General features: G+C 31.7%; 1 protein-coding gene across 3 annotated transcripts in view; it reads left to right on the forward strand.

The window, feature by feature from the left end:
• Positions 1–25,129, forward strand: part of LOC117181619 — a 129,709-nt gene that overhangs the window by 39,503 nt on the left and 65,077 nt on the right. For all 3 annotated transcript variants that reach the window (XM_033374485.1, XM_033374487.1, XM_033374486.1), the window contains exons 2-4: positions 8,506–8,573; positions 9,737–10,182; positions 13,358–13,649. In XM_033374485.1, the coding sequence (XP_033230376.1) occupies positions 8,543–8,573; positions 9,737–10,182; positions 13,358–13,649 (769 nt within the window). In that variant the 5' untranslated portion in view covers positions 8,506–8,542. The remainder of the gene's footprint in view (positions 1–8,505; positions 8,574–9,736; positions 10,183–13,357; positions 13,650–25,129) is intronic.

Here is a 25,129-nt window from a genome sequence, read left to right on the forward strand (position 1 = left end):
CAAAGAATAATTGAAATATATGTGAATCCTTTAAAATCTTCTGCATTATTTTGAAATTATCCGAAATTTTTTCAATTTTTTTAAATGTGTAGAAAATCTTCGAAATTTTGATAAAATCCCGGAAATCTTTGTGAAAAATCCTCGAAGTCTTTATGAAGTCTTTGAAATCTTTAAAATATTTTTAAATTCTTTAAAAATTTTAAAACCTTTTTGAAATTTGTTAAACCTCTTTGAATATTTAAGAAATGTTTTTTATCTTTTTGAAATCTTTGAAGAAGTTTCAAATTTTTTCAATTCTTTGAAAATTTGGCGTACATGCACTAAAAATTTGAGTGGTCAACCTCTTCAAAACCTGTTCTTAAGTGTATATTAATAATGTAAACGCTTTTACCTTTGCAACAAGAGATTTAACTTTTTTGAGAGTAAACTTTTTTTTGGATAACATTTGCTATGTTTTTTAATTTGATTAAAAAAATGTTTCATAAGGACTTTGCAATACATTTTCCGAAAAATGTACCGTGATAGATTTCAAATTATTTACATTTAGTCAATTTCGATCACTTATAAAGCTGGAAGCCATATATTTTGTTGATAAGATAAATAATAATTTAAAGCATTTTAGCGTAGATAAACTTATTTCCCAGACTTGAAGCCCGTTTTGATGCGATTTGCAGCGTTTTTTTCTTTATTTTTGCGACCGACCCAGAGTATAAGCAACCCTTGGTAGAATTGATAAAAGCAGAGCGACAAAACATGACGTTTCTGGATAGGATGACCACCATGCAGGGGACTCTGCAAAAGGGAACGGGCTGAATATCTACGAAAGAAAGAGAATGAGCAGTCGTGAGAGCGCAGTAGCACTCGACATTGCTCGCCGCTGATGCCGACGCCAGAAGGAGGAAACAAAAAACTCGGCGACGTAACGCGTTCGTTCGTCAAACACTTGAATGTAATGTTGCCAGACCTCGAGGCCAGGAAGGGGCACGAGTGGCTTCTGGAGAGTCTACTGGAATATCGAGAGATTATTCAAATTCGTCTCGTCCGGCTTTAAAACACACTTATCGCATCTTTTCCTTATCTACCTCGACGTCTGTTGTCACGATTAACTCTTTCGTATTTCCGTACTTGTAGCCGGATCATTAGGACACCAAATTTTTTTCTCTTCCCTTCAAAGTTTCCAAATCGAAAACATTTTCACTAAGCTTTTTTTTATCTCAAAATTTAATAAAAACACTGCTACATAAGAGTTGTGCAATGGTTTTTTTTTAAAACTTTCTACATTGTTTCCCAATTTGCGTCTTTAAAATCTGAAGGTCTTGCAAGAACAAAAATAGATAAAAGCTAAAAAACAAAAAAACGAATCTTCGCAAGAATTTGCGAACCTGAAGCATCTGAGAACGAATCCCGAAGAATCTAGGCCAACATGAAGAATTTTCAGAAATCCTCTAGACCTTTTTCCCATCGCTCGCATCTCCAGAATCCCCTTTTTGTCTTGACAGTCTCTGACCTGCTCTGCAGTAAATTTACATCGGCTCGTATTTAAAAATGTAAAAATACCGATGATTTTCGGTTCTCCATGTAAAACCAAGAAGGGAGCATAAAACGTAACGGTTTGCTACGAAGCAGCAGTTTTGCATTACCGTTACTTAAGGTCAAATTATTGCAATAAACTTAAAACATTGATAATGATATGGCAGTGGCAATAGTGGCATCACTCATTATTGAAAGGAACTCATGTTTACTTTACCACTTTCAAAGTATACTTATCCCAGAGATTTATTTAAGAAATTCAATAAGATTCAAGAGATTTGTGAGTATAATAGATTTCAACATTATAGTCTGGGGGTTTGTCTCTCTAGTTTATTGCCTTTTCTACGGGATGGATTTTTAATTTTCCAGAACTTTCGATTTATGGGCCTTCATTATTTGTTTTTTTGTGAGTTTTAATTACCTGCTGAGAGATAAGACTTTTGAGTTATTTGCAATTTATTTAAAGAAATTGTGTGTATGTAGACATAGTCAATCGAGTAGTAAATAATACACCAATTTTTATTCTTTCTTATTTGAAAATAAGTGAAAGACTTTCGTATCAATTGAACATTGTTGCACCAAGAGCCGTTTAAACAGATTGGTTTTGCTTATGTAAAGATGTTTATGAAAATGCAACTTCAGGGAAAGCCAAAAGTAAAAAACCGTAACATCCAATTTTCATCAATAATCTCAAGCGATTATCTATTTCAAAATTTATTTTTTTGTTTTATTATTTTTTGAGGAAAGGTATTACTTTTTTTAGTTTTTAATCAAGTATTAACATTAAGTGTGGCAACAAAAAGAGTTTTCAAACTCAGTGAAGGTTAAAAGAATGGCACTATCAATTATTACGGAATTTTCAGTAAAATTAACGGGTTAAGTATAGCGCTCGGGCTAGTATTACGGAAATTTCCGTAATCCCAACGATCTAAAAATGGGTTTTATTTACTCAAAATTTCGTGGTACTAGGCAGTCCGTAAAAAATTATAATTATTTAATTAATTTAATCTGTTAACAAATTTAGTGTGGGTTTAGTCATTATATCTACAGCTGAATCTCACTCATCATACGTAAAAACGCCTTCTCACCTCCTCTCAAAAAACTGCATAATTAGTACGATTCACTAATTAATTGTCGAATAACGCTCCTAGCATGATTCGGTGACCCACTACTCTCTGATTCTTAAAAAAAAAAAAACGAATTAAGTTTTCAAAGTCGAAGGCATTATGAAATTTTATGCTTCAAAATTCGAAGGCTTTCAAACTGAAAATTTATGGAGATCTGAAGCCTTCTGAATTTTTAAATTGTCAAAATTGAAGTCAGTTGAGTCTTCAGTGAACATTTATCGAAAGTTTGTTGTTTTTTATGGTATAACTTATATCCATTTTTGACAAGGAGATAACAGTTCATGATTCAGTTTCAATTATTATCAACAATGGTTCAATTAATTTCTTTATAAATGAAATAAACTATTTCCTTGGACCCTTAAAAAAATTTTCTTCCATTTCTCAGGGGCCGTGCAAAAATTACGGAAGGTCTTTTGGGAGGGATTGTGCCTCTAGTACTTAGTAGATTTAATATAAAAAAGTTGTTTATTTAAACTATTAATCTTTAGTCTATGAATGGCAACAATTTGTATTTAATTATCACAGGCTTGCCCTTATTTTTCCTATTACCCTCTGTTTTTTACTTAAAAATTCAATAATTTTATTGAAATTTTTTTCTTTCTATACAAGAATGCTTCTTTTGGATGAGAATTCATCTTTATGAATTAAAAAATATTGCTTAGGGTAATAATTTCGTCTTTTTCCAAATGTTTTTAATTTAAATAAAAATCTTTTTGACTATGATATACTCTAATAGATGTTTTCTTGAAAATTATTTTCTTTGTTGTTGAAATTTCACTTTCGTGGGTTAAAACTTCAACTGTTTATAGAATAGTCGTATTTTTGGCTTGAAAAATCAACAATTGGGCTAACAATTCAACTATTTATTTAACAGTTGAACTACTTTAAAAATTTTTTTTTTTTTTGGTTCAAGATTCATCATTCATTATTTTTGTTAAAAAATCATTTATGTGGTTCAACATGAAATATTTTTTGAAAAAATTCGTGTTTTTCTTGTATAAATTAAACCTTTTTCGTTAAAGATAATTTTGTATTAGCTGAATATTCAACTACTTTGTAGAAAATCAAAATAAATTCAAAATATATATAATCTTTTTTTGTTGAAATATTAACCATTACATTTTTTGTTAAAATTACAACTTTTTATTGAAATTTAAAATATTCCATTTTCAGTAGAAATTGCTTTCTTTTAATTGGAAATTCAACTGTATGGCCTTGTGTTGAAATTTGGTCTTTTTTGGTATAAAATTAATCTTTTCAATTAAAAATTAATTTGTCTTCTTTGGTAGAAAATCAATTTTTTTGGTTACAAATTCAACGGTTTGAAATTTAATCTGTTTTAGTTGGTGATTTATCTATTGTATTGAAAAATGGTCTTATTTGGTTAAACTCAGCTGTTGTGGCATCTTTTTAGGTTGGAATTTAGAATTCTTGGTTTAAAGTTAAACGAATGTACTATTTCAACATTATTATTTAAATTATTAACTAAACTAAAAATTAAATATTTAACTATTTGGTTGAAAATTTAACTACTTTGTTGAAATTTAAGTTTTTTGTTGAAAATTTATACTTTTGTGTTGAAAATTTAACTGTTTTATAGAAAATTGTTGTTTTTTTTTGGCTTAAAAAATAAAAATTTTATTTAAAATTTGGACTATCTGGTTGAAAAATAATTTCTATGTCAAACATTCATATTTTCGGGTTGAAAATTAAACTTTATTTTAGAAAACTTTCTTTTGGTAGAAATTTCATCTTTTTTGGTTAAAAATACAACTGTTTAGTTGAAAAATCGATTAACTTGGTTGAAAGTAGAACTTCATGAATTAAGAAAGAATAGACAGATTTTACTAAAACCCTCCCAATCCCTAACCTAACCGTATTTTCACTTTTTATGGATGTCCCTTAATAAAATATTTGTTCGGAAAGAATTACACAATATATGTTGGCGGGGAAGGGGGGGGGGGGTCGAAACTTAAAGACCCTAACAAAGGGGGGTACGTGGTTCAAAATAAAAAAATACGTGATTTATGCATTGCCTCTTACATCGTACAAAACGTAAAATTTAACAGTCTTGCATTTTGCATACCTACAATGATTGTATTTGAGCCGATCGCGTGTCATGATCTAAGAGCTACTAGGTTGCAAAAAAGTGTCAGGCAATGTTTTTCCCATGAATAAGCGGAGCCTATCGTCAGCGGCCTTCGAAATTCGCTGATTTAATGCAGTACTGGCACTGGCAGTACTTTTGAGATCAGTGGGAGAGATCCTGCGCGTACGTGTCCGTGTACGAGGGTGATAATGCACGTCAGGTCCGCCCCACGCTGTCGTGGTGGGGTAAAACGGGGCGGCCCGCACGCTATAGGTACTGTAACAGATGTTAATTATCCCTTCTGTACAGCCGACAAAAAGAGTCGGGACTCGCGATGAGAAGAGCGAACTCGAGAGTCGAGTCCAGTCGACTCGAATGGCAATGCATGGCACTGGGTATGGGGTTCCCCGCGCTCTCTCAGCGCAGCACAACTCGAACTCTTCGCGGATTCGGTCACGTGGTACACGCGCATGCGCCAGGGCGGGCTTTGCAATTCACATTCACGTTCGCAATGTTTGCGGCACTAAAAGCCTCTAGCCTGCATTCCAATAACTTAGAAACGAATAACGAATTGTCAAGCCTTCTTGGCATGTTATCGCCAGAGTCGCTCCAACGAACCACTGCGGCTCGTATATCACTCAGCTTTTGTTTCCGCGACGTTCCTTTGTTTTCGCCTCGTTTTCACGATTCTACCCCGATTCGATTCGTTCCTTTCTACTGCAAATGATCTCCATTCGACGACTTCGCTCGCTAATCAAATCGAGTGTGAAATTGGAAATATTGAAATTTCAAGTTCCTCAATTAATTTTCTTCTCGTTTTTATGACTTTGGCTGTAAATTTATAAATCGACAATAAATAAAATACTGCTATACAAAATTTATCACGCCCTTTCAATCCACCAAAGCGCACATTTTGTTTTCTCGTCTTAGGTTTTGAAAATGATTTCGCTTGTTTTATTCTTACTAGGTGTTCGCATTTTTTGAAAGGTACATCTTTACGAAAACTTTTTATTTGAATATTTCAACATTTAGGGATTCGAATTTAGATTTAAAAAATTAATCACCTTAGAGTCTATTATATATGAATGTTTTATTTCTGAAGATTAATTTTAATTAAAAATATTTATTTTGGAAAGCCTACATTCGACATCTACAACTTTAATTTGTACAATTTTTTATTTTCACATTTGAAATTTTATAGTTGTCACTTTCAACACTTCCATTTAAAATTGCCCAAATTTTTTTTTATTTTATCCAAATCAGTGAACGGACATAGATCTTTAGTACACAAAAACTTATTGTCATATTCTAGATTTATAACAACGATACGTCTAGGTTCACCGATGTTCGGTGAGCGTGGAACAATTATTTTCGGTGAGCCTCTAGTCTAGACAATTCCTTCTAAAAAATCTAATTTTCGGGTAAAATTGATCAAGCTAAGGCTTATTCGACATAAAATTGGTTATTTATAAACATTTTTTAGTTAAAAAATTGTTTTATAGTTAAGTTTTTCATTTTAAATCATATCATTTTTAACTATTGGAATTTATCGCCCTTTTACGTTCTGGGTTTAAAATGTTCACATATAAACGCAATTTAAATCAATTATTTATTTGTTTTTGAATACATAAAATACGTTGCAAATTTTACGATTACTTCTCGGGGCTTCTAACACGGGACAGAAAACAGGAAATTTTTTATAGATATACATATATAAGCTTTTCGAAGCTAACTTTGACATTGTTGGCATCGATTGAAAATTTTTGATAATTAACGTGATTTAAAAAAGTGGTTTTAGTTTAGCTACTTCAATTTAAATTTTTATTTAATTTAAATTTCTTTTACTCGAAAATTTTAAATATTTCTATTTTAAATTCAGACAACCGTGAATTGTTAAAATACTTCATTTTATAGCATTTTATATTTATTTTGAATAATGTGCAACAGTGTAGAACATACAAATTATAATATTCATAAAAATCCTATGATTATAGGTTGTAAAGCAGCTCTAAGCTGTACTTAAGCCCTTGAGAGTGCCTCTTCTATTAATGTCTTCTGCGTAAACTGTGTACTTTGCTGGCAACAATATAGATATAGACCGACCAATAAGCACAATATTTCTTCGTTATTATTAAATTATTACAGCGTTATTATAATATAATTAAGCACTCTTTAAAATTATGTTGACACTATCATTTTTTAATGAAATCCATCAATATTTAATAATTTAAAATCATTGGATAAAAAATGAATTTCAACCAGTTTATCGCTTTTTTAAATGCATGGAATGATAACTTTCTCTTACAAAAATGCACATATCCTACCCATTATTTAGCTTGAAATTCTCTCATAAATAATTGAAGATTTGGAATCATTCGATGCGAAAATTCCCACATCTTAAATAAATAACAGTAGTTTATCTGCATTTTTTATTCGGCCGCGTGCACTTTTTATGGACTCATTTGTTTACATCTTTGTTTGGCTGTGTAAATTCATCTGCAGGTGGTTACGTATTTTTTGGTCGTTAAAGCCTCCATCTTAAGATGCCTATGAACGCATTCTAAAGGGGATGCAACATGCGGAATTTCTTTTTCCGACAAGTATGTTATGTTCGCATGTTCTCTCCTCTGAGTATAATTATTTATGCGAACTAGCTCCAGACGTTATAGCTGTACGAGACACGTGTTGATATCCTCTCTTTCACTATGAGCCTGTTATATTGGTATCTAATGTGTACTTGCATTTGACTAAGTTTTCCATTTTGTTAAGCATGTATCTCGCCTTGTCAACCATTGGTAGTATATAATTAGCCTTAACAATTATGCAATGTTCTTGATTCTAAAAGAAAAGCTAAAAACTTGAGATCATTTTCAGCACCGTAACATCTACATATCAGCTGCTATATAATTTAAACATCGAATCAAATTTATAGAATTTCATTTGAAATCGGAACAATATAAATTTAAATTTAATTGCACGGAAATAAATTCGAGTAGTGCATCAATTATTATGATTTAAAAATGATCTGAGCCAGTCTTGATGTATTCTTATTACGTACTAAAATTTAACGGCTCTATCTTGTATAAATCCAGAATTTGCATTTCATTAAATTCAAAAACATAAAATGATTCCTTGAAATTTGGTTTGAATGTTCGAACATGTTTTGGGCATTCTGCAACAAATTCTCTGTCAAAATGTCTAAGATACAATACTGGGTTTGGCAGCCATTGGAATGTATTTAGGACACTGACCTTAAGCGATTACTAGTATATATCATAACTGTCAGTCACATGTAGGTTGAAATAGTTTTTTTACTAGCTAGAGGAGTAAACCTTAAAAGGAGAAAGTCATCAACGGAAAAACGTTTCACCTTCAGGAAATGAAATCTTTAGTTATTAATTAGAATGACAGTGCACTAAAACGCTCAGATATAAATTATCGAAGATAGGAAAATTGGAATTTGTAGATTGTCGAGAATCATTAATTAACCCTAGCAGGCATTTAAAAATTGATTTTTTGTTGTTCAAAGATTACTGTAATTTAAGTTTAATTTTAATATTAGTTTTGTTAATGTTCATTTATGAAAAAGAGGAGTCTTTAGATGTAGAATGTGAAGATGTAGTGGGTCCACACAATGTAGAAAATGAGTCAGATATGAGAGTAATTTTGGAAAGTCTTCTTTGATCATTTGTGTTTTGCATTCTTGTTTCCTTTTCTGCTCGATGTAGCATAACGTCGATATTCTTGGTCTTGTTTTAGGATGCACTGACAAGGCAGACCGACCAAAAGGCTCGAGATGTCCGCGGTAACCAGTCCGTATGGCCCCAGTAAGTTTTAATATTGTTTATTTTTTACCTCTTATTTATTCATCAGAAAACAGATTACGGAATCACGTTTTGATTTTTCGATCAGTATTTTTCCATTTCACCCAAAAAGTTGGAGTCACTTTTAATACATATATAAAACATAGTGCTTCTTCCAATTAAAAATAAAATTGGTTTTAAATAGTATAACAGTCAATAAGAAGAAAAAAGAATTTATTGGTACCCTGATATGGTAAAACAAACGATATTAAAAATGCCAAAACTTGTGAAATTGGCCATGTAAATTTATCTCCAATCACAATATTAGCAAACAAATATTATTGAATAATTATTTGGTCAATAATAGGTTCTATATAGAATTATCGACCTCTTTCATATCACCGAATACAATTTTTTTGATGAAACTAGTAAAAGCAAAATAGCGAATCAGGGTAGCTACTCGAGTCTTACCTTATATGGTATGTCATAAAAACATTCTTGATCATTTTTCGGATTTTTTCTTCAATTTTCAAAAATCTTTTCTTCCCAGAAAAAATATTTTTCTGAATTTGAACATATCAAAACATACCTATATATTGCACATTAGTAACAGGCTCGAAAAAAGGCCTCATAATGTTTTCACATCTTCAATGTCTGGTCAGTTTTTAAGTTTATGTACATCCAGAGCCTTTAAAATTCATTATAAACAAGTTGTTTTTAATTTTACTCGAATCCAACAAAACTTGACTTGATTTATGTGGTAATAAAACAACAATTTGTATACTGAAGTAAATTTTAAATGTTTTCTATTCAAACCATTTTCTAAAAAATAGTGAGTTTAAAAAAAGCGAAATAAATGAAAAAGTAATGTACTGTCAGACTTGAAAAAAACATGATTGTAATATTGTACGTGTAAAAAGGTTTAACTTTCAAAATTACTTAATTAAAAACTAAGAGATCTAAAAATTAAGATCATTATGTTAAAGCCTTCAAAATCAAACGGGTGTCTAATAATAAGCTTTAAAAATGTACCATTTAAAATGTGAAGTAGTAAAAGATTTCCTGGTTATTCCTTCGCCTGAATGAATGCATGCTCATTCCTAGATCACCCTGAGTAAACCAATATCGTTGAAAGAAATTTGCAAAGAAAAGTGGAATAAAAAAAATATCGTTTTCATGTTTCTTAGCGGAGATGCTTTCCGAATCGGTTTACAACTATGCGACGTCCCGACGGGACGCCGCAGATCAGGACAGCGACTCCCAATTTGAGGGCCAGGCCCAGCTGCAATTGGCAAGCATCCAAAAGCCCCGAAACAAGCGGAAAAATTTTAAGCCAATCAGCAGTCGAATGGCCGAGGTCTCGGACGACTCTGACCGGGATGAGGAGGATCAGGACGCCGTCGAGGAGGGAAATGCGAACGAAATCCTCGAGTACGAGAGAAAAACGTTACTTTTGCCGACTGAGGAAAGGTCGAAACAGAGGCTAAACAACAACGAAGCGAGCCCCATGGATTTGTCCGTCGCGACTAGGCCACCCTCGTCGGAAGGGGACGACGACAGCGGCGACTCCTTCAGGCATAAATTTATTATCGAACAACTTAGGTCGCAGAAGTTCTATTCCCTTGGAGCCGAGGTTAGTAATTTATTTACTTGAAATTAAATTGATTTGAATTTTCAAATACTCCCTCTGTGCAGCTTATTATTATACGCTAGATGAAATTCTCGAAAGTTTTACTTGCCTTAGTTTATAAGAGAGAAATGAAAATACTGATAATTGGTATCCTGAGGAGAATAAATTATTGTTTTACATGCAATAATTACTGCGGATGGTACTCGTGCGGGTATAATTAGTTTCCTTTCTTTCTCGATATGTGTTTAGAGAAATATATTGATTCTAGACATAAATTATGGTAGCGATAAGATTTTCAGGGTATGAATTGATGACTTGGTTTGCAAACTCAACAAATAGGGTTTTTATTTTTAAGTGTACGATTTGTGGATACGTTTTTTCAGAATGGTAAATTATGCAGATAGGTTTTAAAATTCTTGTTAGTTGAACTCTTTTCAATTTTGACTCTAATTACCTTAGTTAGACTATTTTTATAGCTGAGTAAACTATGATAAGTTATGTTTAAGTTAACCATAAAATGCAACTGGCGCCATGAGTAACTGTCCTGGTCTTCGCATTTCTCTCTTTGAAAGATAGGTTGCAATAATGCTGTAAATCTTATAGAATAACGACTTTCTAGCAGTAATTAAATAATTACATCTCTTTTAAACTTAAGAAACTATAAATAATAGCAAAATCTTTAGGTGCTCGAATCCTTTAAGAAAATAAAGTGTTTTTAAATAAAAACCATAAGATTAACAAGGCAAGCTTGTTGGAATACTTTTAGAAAGTAGGGTATTTTATGTCACATAAAAGTAGTAATTGTCTCTTAAAGTAGATTTAAACAGGTATTAGTTTACCCAAAATCATATATTATCCAAATGTCAAATTTACAGAAAGTCAACTAATCCAAGCATCAATGGGGACACAACATTGTAATTCATATTTTAATTACTGAAAATTTAAAATGATTAATTTTAATTTCTAAAGTCATTTTATCTACATTCTACTTTATAATTATTGTTTAGATTATAAACTATTCTAAATTAAAATGTTTTAGATTGTACAATTTCAAACTGAAAATGATCAAGAGAATATTTTGAGATTAAAACTATTAAAAGCGTTCATAGCAGAATATCATTTGGTTTAAGTTGAAAAGAATTTGGAATTAAAAAGCTCAAGTTTTTTATGATTTTAAATTGAAATCGTTCAAAATTACTATATTCAAAGGATAATAATTTATAATTGAAACTTTATAAATTAGATAATTTTACATAATAAGTCCGAAAATGCCTAATTTATGCCTTAAAGATTGAACTTTACATTTAAAATTTCAATAAAAAAACAAATTTAAAATAAAGCACTTTCGCTGTTAATTTTAAATTTTTTAAATTTATAACTCTTTAAAAATAAAAATTTTCAAATTGCAGCATCAAAACTGCAGAACTTATTCATTTTTTCTATAGTTTATAATTGAAAATCTTGATAGTTGCAAGCAGCTTTCCTTTTATATTTCGATAAGATTTAATTTTAATTACCTTTAATAAACAATTTTTCTGCTTTAAAAGCTTAAATAAAGAATAAAGATTTTGAAAGATTCTACAAAAAATTAATTGTTTTAAGTTGGAAAGTATATTCTATTTTAAATTCTAACGTGATATTATACAATTAGACGCACTTTAAATTGCAAATTTTTCAACTGCTGATTTTTATTTGTTTTAAATACTATATCAAATTTTGATCTCCTTAAAATTAAATTTAATGATTGTTATAGAAGGTTTCTTATTTGAAAATATACATAGTTTCACGCTGAATTAAAAACAGTGATGTTAAAGAAAAACTATAAAATTGGCTAAATTTGAATACTTTAGTTTGAACTTCTGTGTTACCTTTTTTCGCCTATCGAGAAAGAAGTGAATAACTATATTGATTTTTGTCTGCTGAACCCCATTTTGATATTAATTTGTTGTTGTTGAAAGTGAATTCTATGTAATTGAGTAGTCTGCTATTATCTCTTTTTTTTAATTCTACTATTTGGTTGAAGATTTAACTATTTTACAGAAAATTCGTTTAAAAAAAATACATTATTTTTCTCTCGATAGGCCGATATCGGCATTTTTTAAAGATCGCTCTTCTTTCAACTTCAAACACCAATGATGAACAACTATCCAGAAAAAAAGGCTTAGGATCATGTCATTAAGCTTAAACCCCCCGGGTGACATTACAAATGCATAGAAGCATAATAATTTCACAGACGTCGCAGCACAAAATGCTAGCTCTAAAAAAAGAGGCAATGAAAAAAGAATTTTCAAAAAAATAGTTTGATTTTTAACCAACCAGGTGGATCTTGAACTAATATAATGGAATTTAAACTAAGTAGTGGAACTTTCAACCAAGTAATTTAATACGAATTTACAACAAAATACATACATATATTCATCTTCAACCAAACATTTGAATTATGAATTGAAAATTATGAATTTTCATACAAAAATGTAATAGTTAAGTTTTCAGTTAAACAGAGTTAATTTAAAAAAATGAATTTCTAATAAATTATGAAATAGTGGCCCTTTCACCTGAAAACCATAATTTTCAGCCAAAAATGGATTAGTAAAATTTTCAGTTAGGAAAATTAATTCTAAAAAAATAAATTCATAATAAATAATTAAATAGTGACACTTTCACCTAAAAATGATAAATTTTTATCTAAAATCGGATTAGTTAAATTTTGAGTTAAGAAAATTAATTCTAAAAAAAATTGATTTTGTAATAAAATAGTTAAATCTTCCACCAAATAGTCGAATTTTTAACCGAAAGGGATGAATTCCAAGCGAAAAATATAATAGTTAAATTTACAATTAAATAGAATTAACTTTCAACGAAAATAGTTCTATTTTCTTAGTGGGATCCATTAATTCAGTTTCGATTTAAGAAAAAACTCAAGAAAAAGGGGAAGTGTCTTGAAAACAGGAAAAAATAGGAATTCATTTTAAAAAAGGTGGGCAAAGAGGCAAATAGGGGAAAGAGTTTAAAGTCTGTATTTAGATCACAAAAGCTGCGAATTGTTATAATTGAATTTTTGAGAGAAAGTGATAAAAATATGCCTCAACATGAATCTCAAGATTTTTTTTATTAAGAATCAATAACTAAATAAACCAAATGTAAACAAAAAAAAAACAAAAACAATTTGTCATTGAAGGTTCGAAGTCCGACCTCGGAATCATCGGATAAAAGTGGAAGTGCCGCAATGGACGAATCAAATCGCCTCGATGACCAGGATGGACAATTCGAAGACGATAGGGTTCAGGAAGTGGAGAGCGAAGGGACAGTTGAAGGGAAAAGGCCGTTCGAGGGGATGAGGGAATACGCAGAGTCAACTATGCAGGAACTCCTGGCGATCTATGGCTTGGCAGGAGGTGAACTTGCCAGGTCGGTCAGCAGGCAGCTTCCACCCACCTTTCTGAACCCACCCAGCGGTCAGCAGTCCCAAGGTAAGTCAGTCGAGATTCTTCTCAACTCGAGAAAATTTTTATATCCTACTTCCCATCTTCCTATCACATCCCTACGACAGATATTCCACACTCAAATTACACGCGCAGGGACTTGTGGATTAATTAGATCGACTGTAATTTGAGCTCGATTCTATCGGTTATCCCTCACCAACTTCTCAAACCTGGAAAGGTGTCGATGTCAGTCAACGACTTGGTGTCACTGCCTTGTTAACTCAACATTTTCCCACAAAACTCAATAATTAATTCTTTTAATTTTACAATTGAAATTGCCATTAAATTTTAATCGCATAATTAAATTTTAGGTCGGATGAAAGGATTTCTCAGTATTTTTTGGTCAAATTCTGATGAATTAAACATCCGCTAATTGACATTCGGGCCTCTTTTCATCCGTGGATTAATACTCAGACCCTCGACTTCCGTTTCAGAGGCTTTACTTTACGTTCACGGTCGCGAAGCAGTCTGCGCGCAGAATCTATTAAGGAGTGGGCGTTGCAGATTTTCGAACACCTATCTACACCCACAATGTAGCGAATATTAAAAATCAGCGAACATTCTAATTCCTAAAATTGAATCACTTATTGATGACCTTTCATGGCTCCAGGCTTTTTTAATCATTCATTCAAATTCGAATTCGCAAAACCTGCAAATCTAAAAAATGCATTATACACCAACTTGTTCTTTTTTTCAATTAAGTAAAAATTATTTTAAAGTATATAGTTTTGCCAAAAGCTTAAAATTTAAAAGTGCCTCAGGTTCGAGATCCTGGCCAAGATTAGTTTGGGTGGTCGACTGGCCTTTTATGACAAAGTTCTGATTATATCCCCAAAAATGGTCGAAAAACGATGAAAATTTGCGAATTTTAGAATCGACTGTACATCCAGAACAGAATGCGGCACTTACATATTGCCGGTGCCATGCATATGTGCGCATGTGAATATCTGATGGCTCGCAAGATGGCCGACTTATAACTCATAAAAGTCGGTCGAACTACGCGAGAAAACGACTGCCTCGCGATCGATGGATGCCTCTGAGATCAACATTCAACACGCCTTCGATATTTTACGTTGGTGTATCGTTGTTTGGATGCATGATGTATATTTGTTCATTCTATAAAGTTCTCGACAAGCGTAGGTCGACAGTACCACTAATTCCTCATCCAGCAAATTCCTATCAGACTTTGGACCAATACCGTGACTTTCGATTACAAAACTCGACTTATTGATCAGCTTCCGTATCATTAGCAATCGCGATCTCTCATTATGAGGTTCATTTCTTTTCTTTAAATTTAAACTGGGAAAACTGTTTTCTAGACAAGTCGACTTTTCAAAATTAACATTATTTTAGTAACCAACACTTTTTGCGAACATTACAAAAATTAGTTGTGAACATTTCAGAAAAATGTTTTCTTTGATGCAACAAATCAATTTTCCTATTTGTCAGTGCTCTTAGTATCAGATCACATGAAAGCTGATAATTTATTCAAATTCGTACGTCGCCTTAGTAACCATCGTTTACCATAGAGAAATTTTAATTTTTTATAATTATAATTATTATTATTAGAAAAATAGTTCTCAAACTACAGAATTTAATGTCGAATAATTTGTTAATAAATCCAAATTTCAACAGGTTTCAATTTAAACGTTTAATACTTTGAATATTAAAAATTTAGTCTTCACTGAGGAAACGGTGTTGTTAATAAGTAAAATCTTGGTGCGTCAAAAAGAGAAAATTTGGTGGTACAAAAGCTAACAAGACATTTGTCTCAATATTTTCAAGTTGAATAATGAATACATTGCCAAAACTGTTTTGTTGACAGTTTTGATATAAATTTTTTTGTATAAGCAAATATATTGATTGTCCCTACAAAAATGGAGTTTTGTTTCGACAACACAATTTGGTAACACAAATCAACAACAAATCAGTTTTTTCGTAGATTTAATTTTTATTTTTTTTTAAATATGCAGAACCATTTGAACTATTTGCTTCAAATTACATTATCTTGAATTTATAGTGCTTAGAATTGTACACTGACAACTTGGAAGTGTTCGAGACATAATTGAGAATAAAGCATTCCAAATTACTTTTAAAATTAATTCTTTAGGCTGAAAATTTATAATTTTTCGACAATCTGAATTTTACAGATTGATAATGGTGCATTTAAAATTTAATAACAGTTCAGGGTGTCATTTTTTTAAATTTCAATTTGGAGTGACTTAAATTTAAAACTATTCTATTTTAATCGCTTCAGGTTAAACTGATAAAAAGGTTCTTCATGCACAAGAGTGATGGTCAATATTGTTAGAATGATGGTCCATATCTTAGTGTAACCGATATTTGAAATTTAAATTTTGATTGAAGATTTTTCAGTTTAGGGTTCGTCCATATACCACCTTGATCAAAAAGTTCCCGGAATCATCACCGTGTGGCGCCCTCTGCTGTCCGATTCAGATTTTTTCATTTCTGTAGGTTGTCGCACCTTTTAACAATATTCCCTGAGAATTTCAGCTTTCTAGCTTGACATTTGTAAATGTAACGCAATTTTGAGTGCATTTGTTTTTTTGCGAATTTCGATTTTTGCAATGGATTTAATTTTGCAACAACGTGTGTGTTGTCGGACAATGCATCATTATTCGTGAGTTTCTCACTAATACTCAACTAATACAATTCCGCAGCCATCAAATTCGCCAGATTTAGCTCCCTGTGACTTTTTTTTGTTCGATCGACTGAAAAAACCACTACGCGGAACGCGTTTTACCAGCCGATCGGAGATACTACAAAAATCGAAAATGGCACTAATGGGCATACCGAAAATTGAGTATCAAAAATGTTTTAAGAGCTGGATCAAGCGCTTACGTAAGTGCGTGGCAATCGATGGGAATTACTTTGAAGCGGACCATCAATATTCAAGAATAAACTTATATTTTTAATTTTTTAAATAAATTCCGGGAACTTTTTTGATCAAGGTAGTATTACGTAACACTTTCAGGGAGGGAGGGCGGAGGTCTAGCCTAGCGTTGCAACAACGGTGAGATACAAGATAAAAAGTCGGAAAAGGTTTTACATAGGTGGAAGAGCCCGTTCAAAATTGTCGGAAAATTGCGTTACGTAATATATGGATGACCCCTGAAGCAATTTTTAATTGTGAATCGTTCAAAGTTATTCAAAACTGAAAGCAAAGTTGTGCAATTTCTAATTAAAAGCCTTAATAGTTGAATAGTTGATGTTTTATTTTAAGTCCGTAGAATTTTCATTATGCCGAATTAAAAATTGTTTAGGGACGCACTCACTTTACTTACAATCAACCTCAAAATTCAACAGACCTTTATAATGATTTATGAAATCGACGAAAATATACCCAGTCTTAACTGCTGCAATAAATTAAGCGTTCTGTTCATGCTGTTAAGTTTTTTTATTCGGATATGCGTCCGCGGTAGCGCTGAAATCAGTCGTTTTTAATTTTGATGTTTAAATTTAAATACTGGGTTATCAATTAGACAACTAGTTTAACAACATTTTCCCTAAAAATCTCTTCACACTTTCAATATTTAATAAATTAAAATGTAAAATGCGTTAATCATCCCTGCGCTAGATAAAATATTTTTTTGATCTAAGAGAACATTTCTTGCCTCAAGAAAATATTATACTAGATTGAAGAAATTTTACTTTATTCATTTAAGTACATTTTCTTGTAACAAGAAAATTTTCTCAAATCATGAAAATATTTTATCCTCCGTATTCGTACCGATGTCATCCATTCATATACTTATTTCCCCATGGGAATTTCCATAAAGCATGCATTTTTACAAACGAGTTATTTACATAACAAAAGCAGATAGATTCCGTTAGTCAAAAAGTCTGAAGTGAGTGAAAAAGGAAGACTCATTCGAGAAAAGGTACTTCCTATTTACATTTTGAAAGCAAGAACCTGTCGAGGGTAAGGTTGATTCTCCTGGAGCCTCTGAGAAAAGGAATAAGGATCCAAGTGCCAAGGTGTGGAAGGCGTTGTTGATTGTGGGTTCGGACGTAGGTGGTAGAAGTTGAAAGATCTCGGGCGCGAAACTGACACTCGCCAGTTGTCTCTTTGATGTTTCTAATGTTTTCTCAAAGTGTCAAGACAAAAAGAATAAAGTGCACTAGACTAGACTATGAAGGAGAACGCTTCGCTGGTAGTGAACTCTCAAGTTAAACGCTGAACTGTTATTTTTTTTCTCCTCGCACGATTCACGATTCCACGCGCTCTGTCACGGCGCGTGTCTAATCCAATTTAACGTCGACGGTTTTCTTAAATTTGGATGAAGATACTGGGCTTATCCATTATGAAAAGGAACCTAATAATCCACCTTGGAATTCATAAGGGCAAGCCTAAATTAACGCTCGGCTTAGGAAACATAAGAATTTTACGAGCACTGATTCTAGATTGAAATTTCAAGGGGTCTTTATACCGATTTTAGACATTTTGATACTAAATTTAAGGCAGACTGGCCAAGAAACAATTTTTTTAATTTCCTGACTTTCCTGATTTCCTCTTAAACAATTTTTTATTTTCCTAGTCCATTAATATTGAAAGAGCAGAATTCTATTTTTATACAAATTTTAACACAGAACCTTTTATAATAAACAAATAATTTCAGATTAAACTTTACCATTTTTTCATTTATTTCAGCTAAATAAAGATTACTTTTCAACCTTAAAAGATGAATTTTCAACCAAATGATTGGCTTCTTTGGAAAGTAGTTGAATTTCCAACACAGAAAGATGAATTTTCAGTTTAAAAGAACGAATTCTCTGTCCTAACTAGATGCATATTCAATGAAACAATTGAATTTTCGAAAAAAAAGATCAATTTTCAACCCAATAATCGAATTTTCAAATAAAAAACGTTAACACCTTGCTTTTCTCCTCTTGAGAAAATAATCTCGTCACTAAGCTAAAGATTTTTTAAAAATTATTAGAAGATTTAGTAGAAAATATTAATCTTCAACCATTGAATTTTCAACGTACAAATATGAACTTTCATAAAAGTACATAAACTCTCAGACAAATAGTTGAATTTAACTTTAAAAAGCGTATCATTTTCAACCAAAAATGGAAATGTTAAATTTTCAGTGAATAAATTAGTGTTAAAAAAACAACGAATTTACAACAAATAAAGATTTTTCAACCCAGAAAGGATTATTCATCCAAATTGTTGAAATTTAAAGCCAAAAAACTAATTTCTTGTACGGAAGCTGAATTTTTAACCTGTAAATATGAATTTTCAACGAGAAAGTTCAGTTTCAAGAAAACAGTTGCTTTTTTAACCAAAAGGAAGAAAATTTCAAATCTGAAGTTTAGTTTTCCATAAGAAAGACGAATTTTCAAATAAAATATCTGCCCGCCGTGCGGGCATATTCTCATCGCGCGCTACGCGCGCGGCTCGAATATTTGAGCGCGCCTAAGGCGCGCGACGGTTCAATCTCGCGCTTCGTGCTCGATAATAGGTTGCCTCGCGCTTTGCGCTCGAACATAATTACACCTCGCGCGTCGCGCTCGGATATTTATTCTTTGCATTTGGAATGCTTTAAAAAAACTTTATCGAAAAAATCTCTTTTAGATGGCAGTATTTATATGCGTCTTCATATTCTGAATTGTCTACTTAATTAAGTATAGTCAAAGATTAAGTTTCTCAAAGCTCTGCAGGCTTTGAGGTACACATTCTCATCGTGACACACGCGCTGCGAGATTTTGTTGGTTTTTTTCTCTCGTAACTTCCGTCGTTTTTCCACACATTTTTTTTTATTTTACTTTTTTCAACGTTATTTTTCACGAATAAAACAAAAAGTACGCGTCCTGTCAAGAGGTTATTCTTAACGAAATTGTAGATCTTTTTCGGGATAACCACTTTTGTTCATTCATCTTTTTTTGTATCCTACATAGTTTGTCCACAAAATGGAATTTTTTATTTTCCATTATTTTTTGTGCAATCAAAATTTGAATTTTTGATTTTTGAAAAAAATCCAAAAATTGGTTATGATAATCTTGTAGGGAATTCAAAAAGAAATATTTTTCTTCTCTTGACTTTTTTCATATCGTGCGTTTTTCGGCTTCAAATTTTGATTTTCGGTTAATTAAAAAAATTTTGAAAACGCTAAACTCTGAGATTTTTTTTTATCGAATAAAGTCATAAGGATAAATTGTTTGTTCTTTTCAATACTATAAATATCCGTACATAGAATTTTCAAATTCAGAAAAAAGTGGTCTCAAAAATTTTCAAAATGCGCTCACTTTTTGAATTTTTATCAAAAATGGCTGGTTAAAGAACTCGTCCTTTCTTTTTGGACCTAGAAAAAGTGTGCCAAAGATGGATTTGATTCGTTCATTTTTTCGAGAGTTATTGTGTTTACGGACGGACGAACGGACAGACAGACAGACGCCATCGTGAAAACCTGGTTTTCGGATTCAGGGGGTCTCGAAACGTGGAGATCCGTTGCAAAAGTGCGATGTCAAATTTCCGACAATTCTAATACTTTCTCAATCATAAATTATGAGAATGTAAAAAGATAGCATTTTAACTAAAAATATAAGAAAGACAAATTAAAAAGAAAAATCAGTGGAATTTTTAACCAAAAAGGAATATTTAAACAAAATTGAGGAATTATCGACCAAATAATAAAATTTTTAACCAAAAATATAATCATGAGGAGGAACAAAAATGAAAAAAATTATACATACAAGGCAAATAAATTACTGACAAGTATGTCATTTCAGGATCGCCGCAAACTTTCATTGTTCCTCGCCTCTAATATTTGAAGACCTGAATCTTAATTTTTAAATATTTTTATCATAGAATCTTTGAGAAACGAAATAAAAAAAAATATTTTCATTTACATACTAAAATTTTCAATTTATTATTCTTCACAGTTATTTAGAGTACCTGATCTAGGGATTACCTGACTTTTGTAAGATTTTTTTTTTTTTCAAAATCCCTGACTTTTCTGTGATTTTTACATTTTCCCTGACTTTCGGCCACAATTTTTAAGGAATTTAAGTTGGAAAATGTAGGAACCAAAAAGGAAAAAGCGAAGTGTTCAAAATTTGAAAAATATCAAACTTTAAACACAAGAAAATTCCGGAAAGGTTTTTTTTAGTTGGCGGTATCCTCTTTTTAGGTATTCCATAAGTAAATCGGAAATTTTAAAAACGGATAGAGAGTAAACAATAAGATATTGTTACGACTTTATCCTTTTTAGTGAAACTTTTTAGTTTCAGAGCCGAGTATAACTAGCAATGGGTATACGACATGTTGTTAACGCTCGAGAAGGGCACGAAGCTTCTTGCACAGACATAAAAGCGTAGCAAACCGATCCGGCTCCCCTTAATGCCCCTAATCTCCAGTTTCCCCCTTTCTCGATTGTAGCAGTTTCAAATTAAACCCGTCCGGTTTTGAACTTTGTACAAACAGACAAAGAAAAGAATATTTTACAGAAAGGGAGACGAAAATCTCTCTCTAAGCACGTTTACGTTCTACAAATTAAAATATTACTTCCTTTTTTTCAAGAGGGTTAATACTTTTGTTACTAAAATCTCACCTAGAGAAAAAAGTATAAAAATTTGTATGGATTACTAGCTATACAGAATATATTAAAATGCATTGAATGTTACGATTATTAATGAACAAAATAATAAGATAAGAGGTTTGGGTCTTGGGAATGTATAATTTTCCATGCTTACTTTACTTCTACCCTAAGTGGTTGTAAATGCATATAAATTCTAATAGTTGTCATATTAAATCATAAACTTGGAATTGTTAACTGTCAGTATCGTATTGCTTCCAAAATCTAATCGAAAGACTTCAGAATTGAAAGGTTTTAAATTGAAGCTCTACAAGATTAGACAATTAGGAAGTTATCCATTTGAATTTAATCAGTTTTAAATGCATAATTGTATCCGTACAATTCAAAAATTTTATAGAAATCAAAGCCATACAAATTTAAATTCAAGCCCTAAACGTTTGAAATAAAAAAACTTAAGTTTGAATAATATTACAAATTCAACAAGTTTGAGTGAAAGGGGTTTATAATTATTTAATTGAAAAGACAAAGTGTTAATTACAATTAAGCAATTTAAAAAATTTGTTCGTTTTAATAATTTCCTATTGGAAATTGATAAATTAACGATATTTTAATCGCAAAAATGAAAATCGATTTGCCGCATTATTTATATCATTGAAGATAGTAATATTTTGATTTAAACGTGTTAATAATTAAACGATTTTAATTTCATACCTTGAAATTTGTATCATTTCTAATTGAAGCTTAATGAATGACTAGTTTTAAACTAATATTAATTGGAGTTAAATCATTTTTAATGGAATCCTTTAAGATCCTACAATTTAAATTTAAATTGGAGCTCATAATAGCTGAACAAGTTTTCGTTGAAAATATTTAAAAGCGGATAATAAAAAATCTGAAGATTAAAATTTAAGTTATTTTGAATTCAAATGGTTCTTCATTTTTTTATATAATATTGAAATGTATACTGTATAGTTTCAAAAAATTTTCAGTCAGTGTAGTTCAAATTGAATCATTTTAAATTTAACCTCTCGAAATTATAGCGTTGAATTGAGACCCTGAATTGAATAATTTCTTATTCAATCTTTATAAATTGAACCAATTCAATGCTTTATTTTGAAAGTGTGGAATTATTATTAACAGTCTTCAATTTTAAATTAATCAATATTAAGTGTCTACAATATCTTGCTGTAAAATTTTAAGCCCTTGAAATAGAAAAAAATGTTCATCACTGAGAAAACTATATCGCATGAATTACAACATATATCGTCATTCCTGCGCTATATATCGTAATTATCGCATTGTAATAGCGCAAAATCGTGATATCGTACATTGCAAGTTTTTACATTATATACCGCATAATTGTGCAGTCTATAACGTAAGAATTTAAGTTTATTACGCTATCACATTGTGTTTCTTATTTTGTGATCTCGCGAGGATTCGAATAGTGAACAGATAATCACAGGAAAAATTAAAGATAAAGTTTACATCACTTCCAGGTGAAAGATTCACCGGAACAAAAATTAACCTTGCCAGATAAACTTTACATGAATCGAAGATAATTTCCGATTTTTAACCTTGTCTGGATAATCTTTCATCTTATAATCGCTCCATTTTTATTCGAATTGTAGTGACAATTACGACGCCAGCGCTATCCAGTGTCGTTTAACTTTATTAAATTCGAGAGAAATGGGGATTCCCATCTGTCAGTTACATTTTGCATCGACGAATTCAGAACTATTTTCCTAACCTCAGTGAAAATATGTTTAATCATTAACCATTGCAGGTCTTACCTACAGCAAATTTTTCCTTTTTTCTGTAATTGTTTTAAATCTGGTGTCTCGATTTATAGCTCGAACGCACTCATACTCTGCCTTTTCCCCATTGCTGCTAAGGACGCCGCGCCATATAGAAGACGACACTAACTAAATTTAACTTCAATTTTTCCGTGATATTAGTGCATTATAATATCGTATAAAGCTCCGGGACGTGATTGTACGTTATAATATTGCGCTTTCTTGCAATATAGAGGTTTTGCGATATCATTGTGCGATATCATTGTGCGATATCTTTTTCTCCGTGACTTAAAAATTTTTTTTTATTATATTGTTCAGTTTAAACCATTTCAAAATTTTCAGTTCGCCGCATTCATTTCAAATAGGACAATCGTTTCGGGACAAAAAAAAATTATTGATAAAAGGAGCATTGGCATTTCTAAAATTGAGGGAGCAGTTTATACCAAATTTGTTAATTTTTTTTAATCTGTTGCAGTATATACATCAATGTAGATATTTTATTTTTTTGTTTTTTCCGTCCACTTTCAAAATCTGTCAGAAGATAAAAAAATGAACAAAATGACTGCGGTTTTTCTGAAATTATTTAAACTGAATTATAAAAAAAATGCCATAGTCTTCTTTTTTCTTGATTTTTTTAGGTTGGTACTAATATGGTGCATAATATCTATAAATCTTTGTAAAAAAAAATTCTGTGGCGTGTAGATTTACATATTAAACTTGGTTTGCATTCAATTTTTCCTTTTAAAAGACATCACGAGCACAAGATAATCCCCTATGGAATATATGCACAATATCAGCACTAAGTAAAAACAATAAGAAAAAATGAACCTTTTTTTCATCTAAGCGGTGAAATACGTATTCTCTAAAATCCCTTAAAAAACAAAGAGTCCTTCAATTTCAACTTCATTTTTGAAAACCTAAATTTGAATCAGCAAAAACGAGAAAATTCTCAACTTTCTACAAAATGTCAATGTAGTTTCCATCTGTCAACTGTTTTCCTTTTTTACTAAAATGCTAATAACCGCTTATAGTAATTATTCTGATTTTTACTTTAATAATGTTAGTTTCCGGCGTTTGTTCTCAGATACCAATATAGTAGACCTTATGAATAAATAAAAATTATCCAAGATTCAAATACACTCGAGTGGCGGTACTACGAAATTCAGTACTGCGAACTCCCGTTACGGAATACGTTTTTCCACGATAGTGAGAACGACGCTATAACCCCTTACCCCCTCCCCCCTACTCATTTCTACATTTGATGATATCTTCAAATGCACAATTCACTGTAACTTTAATTTTAGTTCATAATCAAATACATTCGATACTTACGGTGGAAGATTTTATATTTGTGATGTCTTTCCATGTTTCTTTCGCTCAATTCATTTTAATAATTTTAATAATAACTATTCAAATCGTCACTACAAGACTTTCAGAAGGTAAACAGTTGATATGTGCGCACACAGATACACACACGTATCATCGAGTGTAGTACTGTTAAAAAGCAAAAAATGTAATCTCATATGATCAAAATTCTAAAAGTAAGAATTGAGCCTCCTTAAGAAAGAGGCTCTAGAGCTTGCAGATCATGATTTTATTTCGAATTCTCGACGGGTGGTGGAGCAAGCAATAGGCAATCCGACTAAGATCTTTTGCCTCGTGAGGTGGGAGAATATCATTTTGAAGAAACGTTCGGAGAAAAAAATCACGCAACGCTATCAGTTAATGAATCTCTCGCGAGAGCATCTTAGTTGTGGCTCAACGGGGTCGAGCAGGGGTAAGGGAGAATCGACCTGACAATGGACGGAGCATCCGACGAAATTCAAAAAATAAAAAATGATTCCAGAGCCTCAAGTGAACGGGCTTCTCAAGCCTGCTCGCCGTCCAGTCCCGTCCATCCGTCTGAGTCCGTCTCTCTTCTTTTCATTCTCCTCCCGCCTTTATCCGAGCGGAATGATTAATGGGTCCACGCTGGGCATGACGGTTTTCTGGTTTTCTTAGAGCTGGATAACACCGATGAGGGAAGTGAGAAAAAGAGACTCAAACTAATCTCCACTCCAGGGAAAGCACTCCTCACAAATTCTTTAACCCTTTAGAGACAAAGGACACTAGG

The sequence above is a fragment of the Belonocnema kinseyi genome, chromosome 10 (genome assembly GCF_010883055.1).
Source record: "Belonocnema kinseyi isolate 2016_QV_RU_SX_M_011 chromosome 10, B_treatae_v1, whole genome shotgun sequence".
In the NCBI taxonomy this organism is placed as follows: Eukaryota; Metazoa; Arthropoda; class Insecta; order Hymenoptera; family Cynipidae; genus Belonocnema; species Belonocnema kinseyi.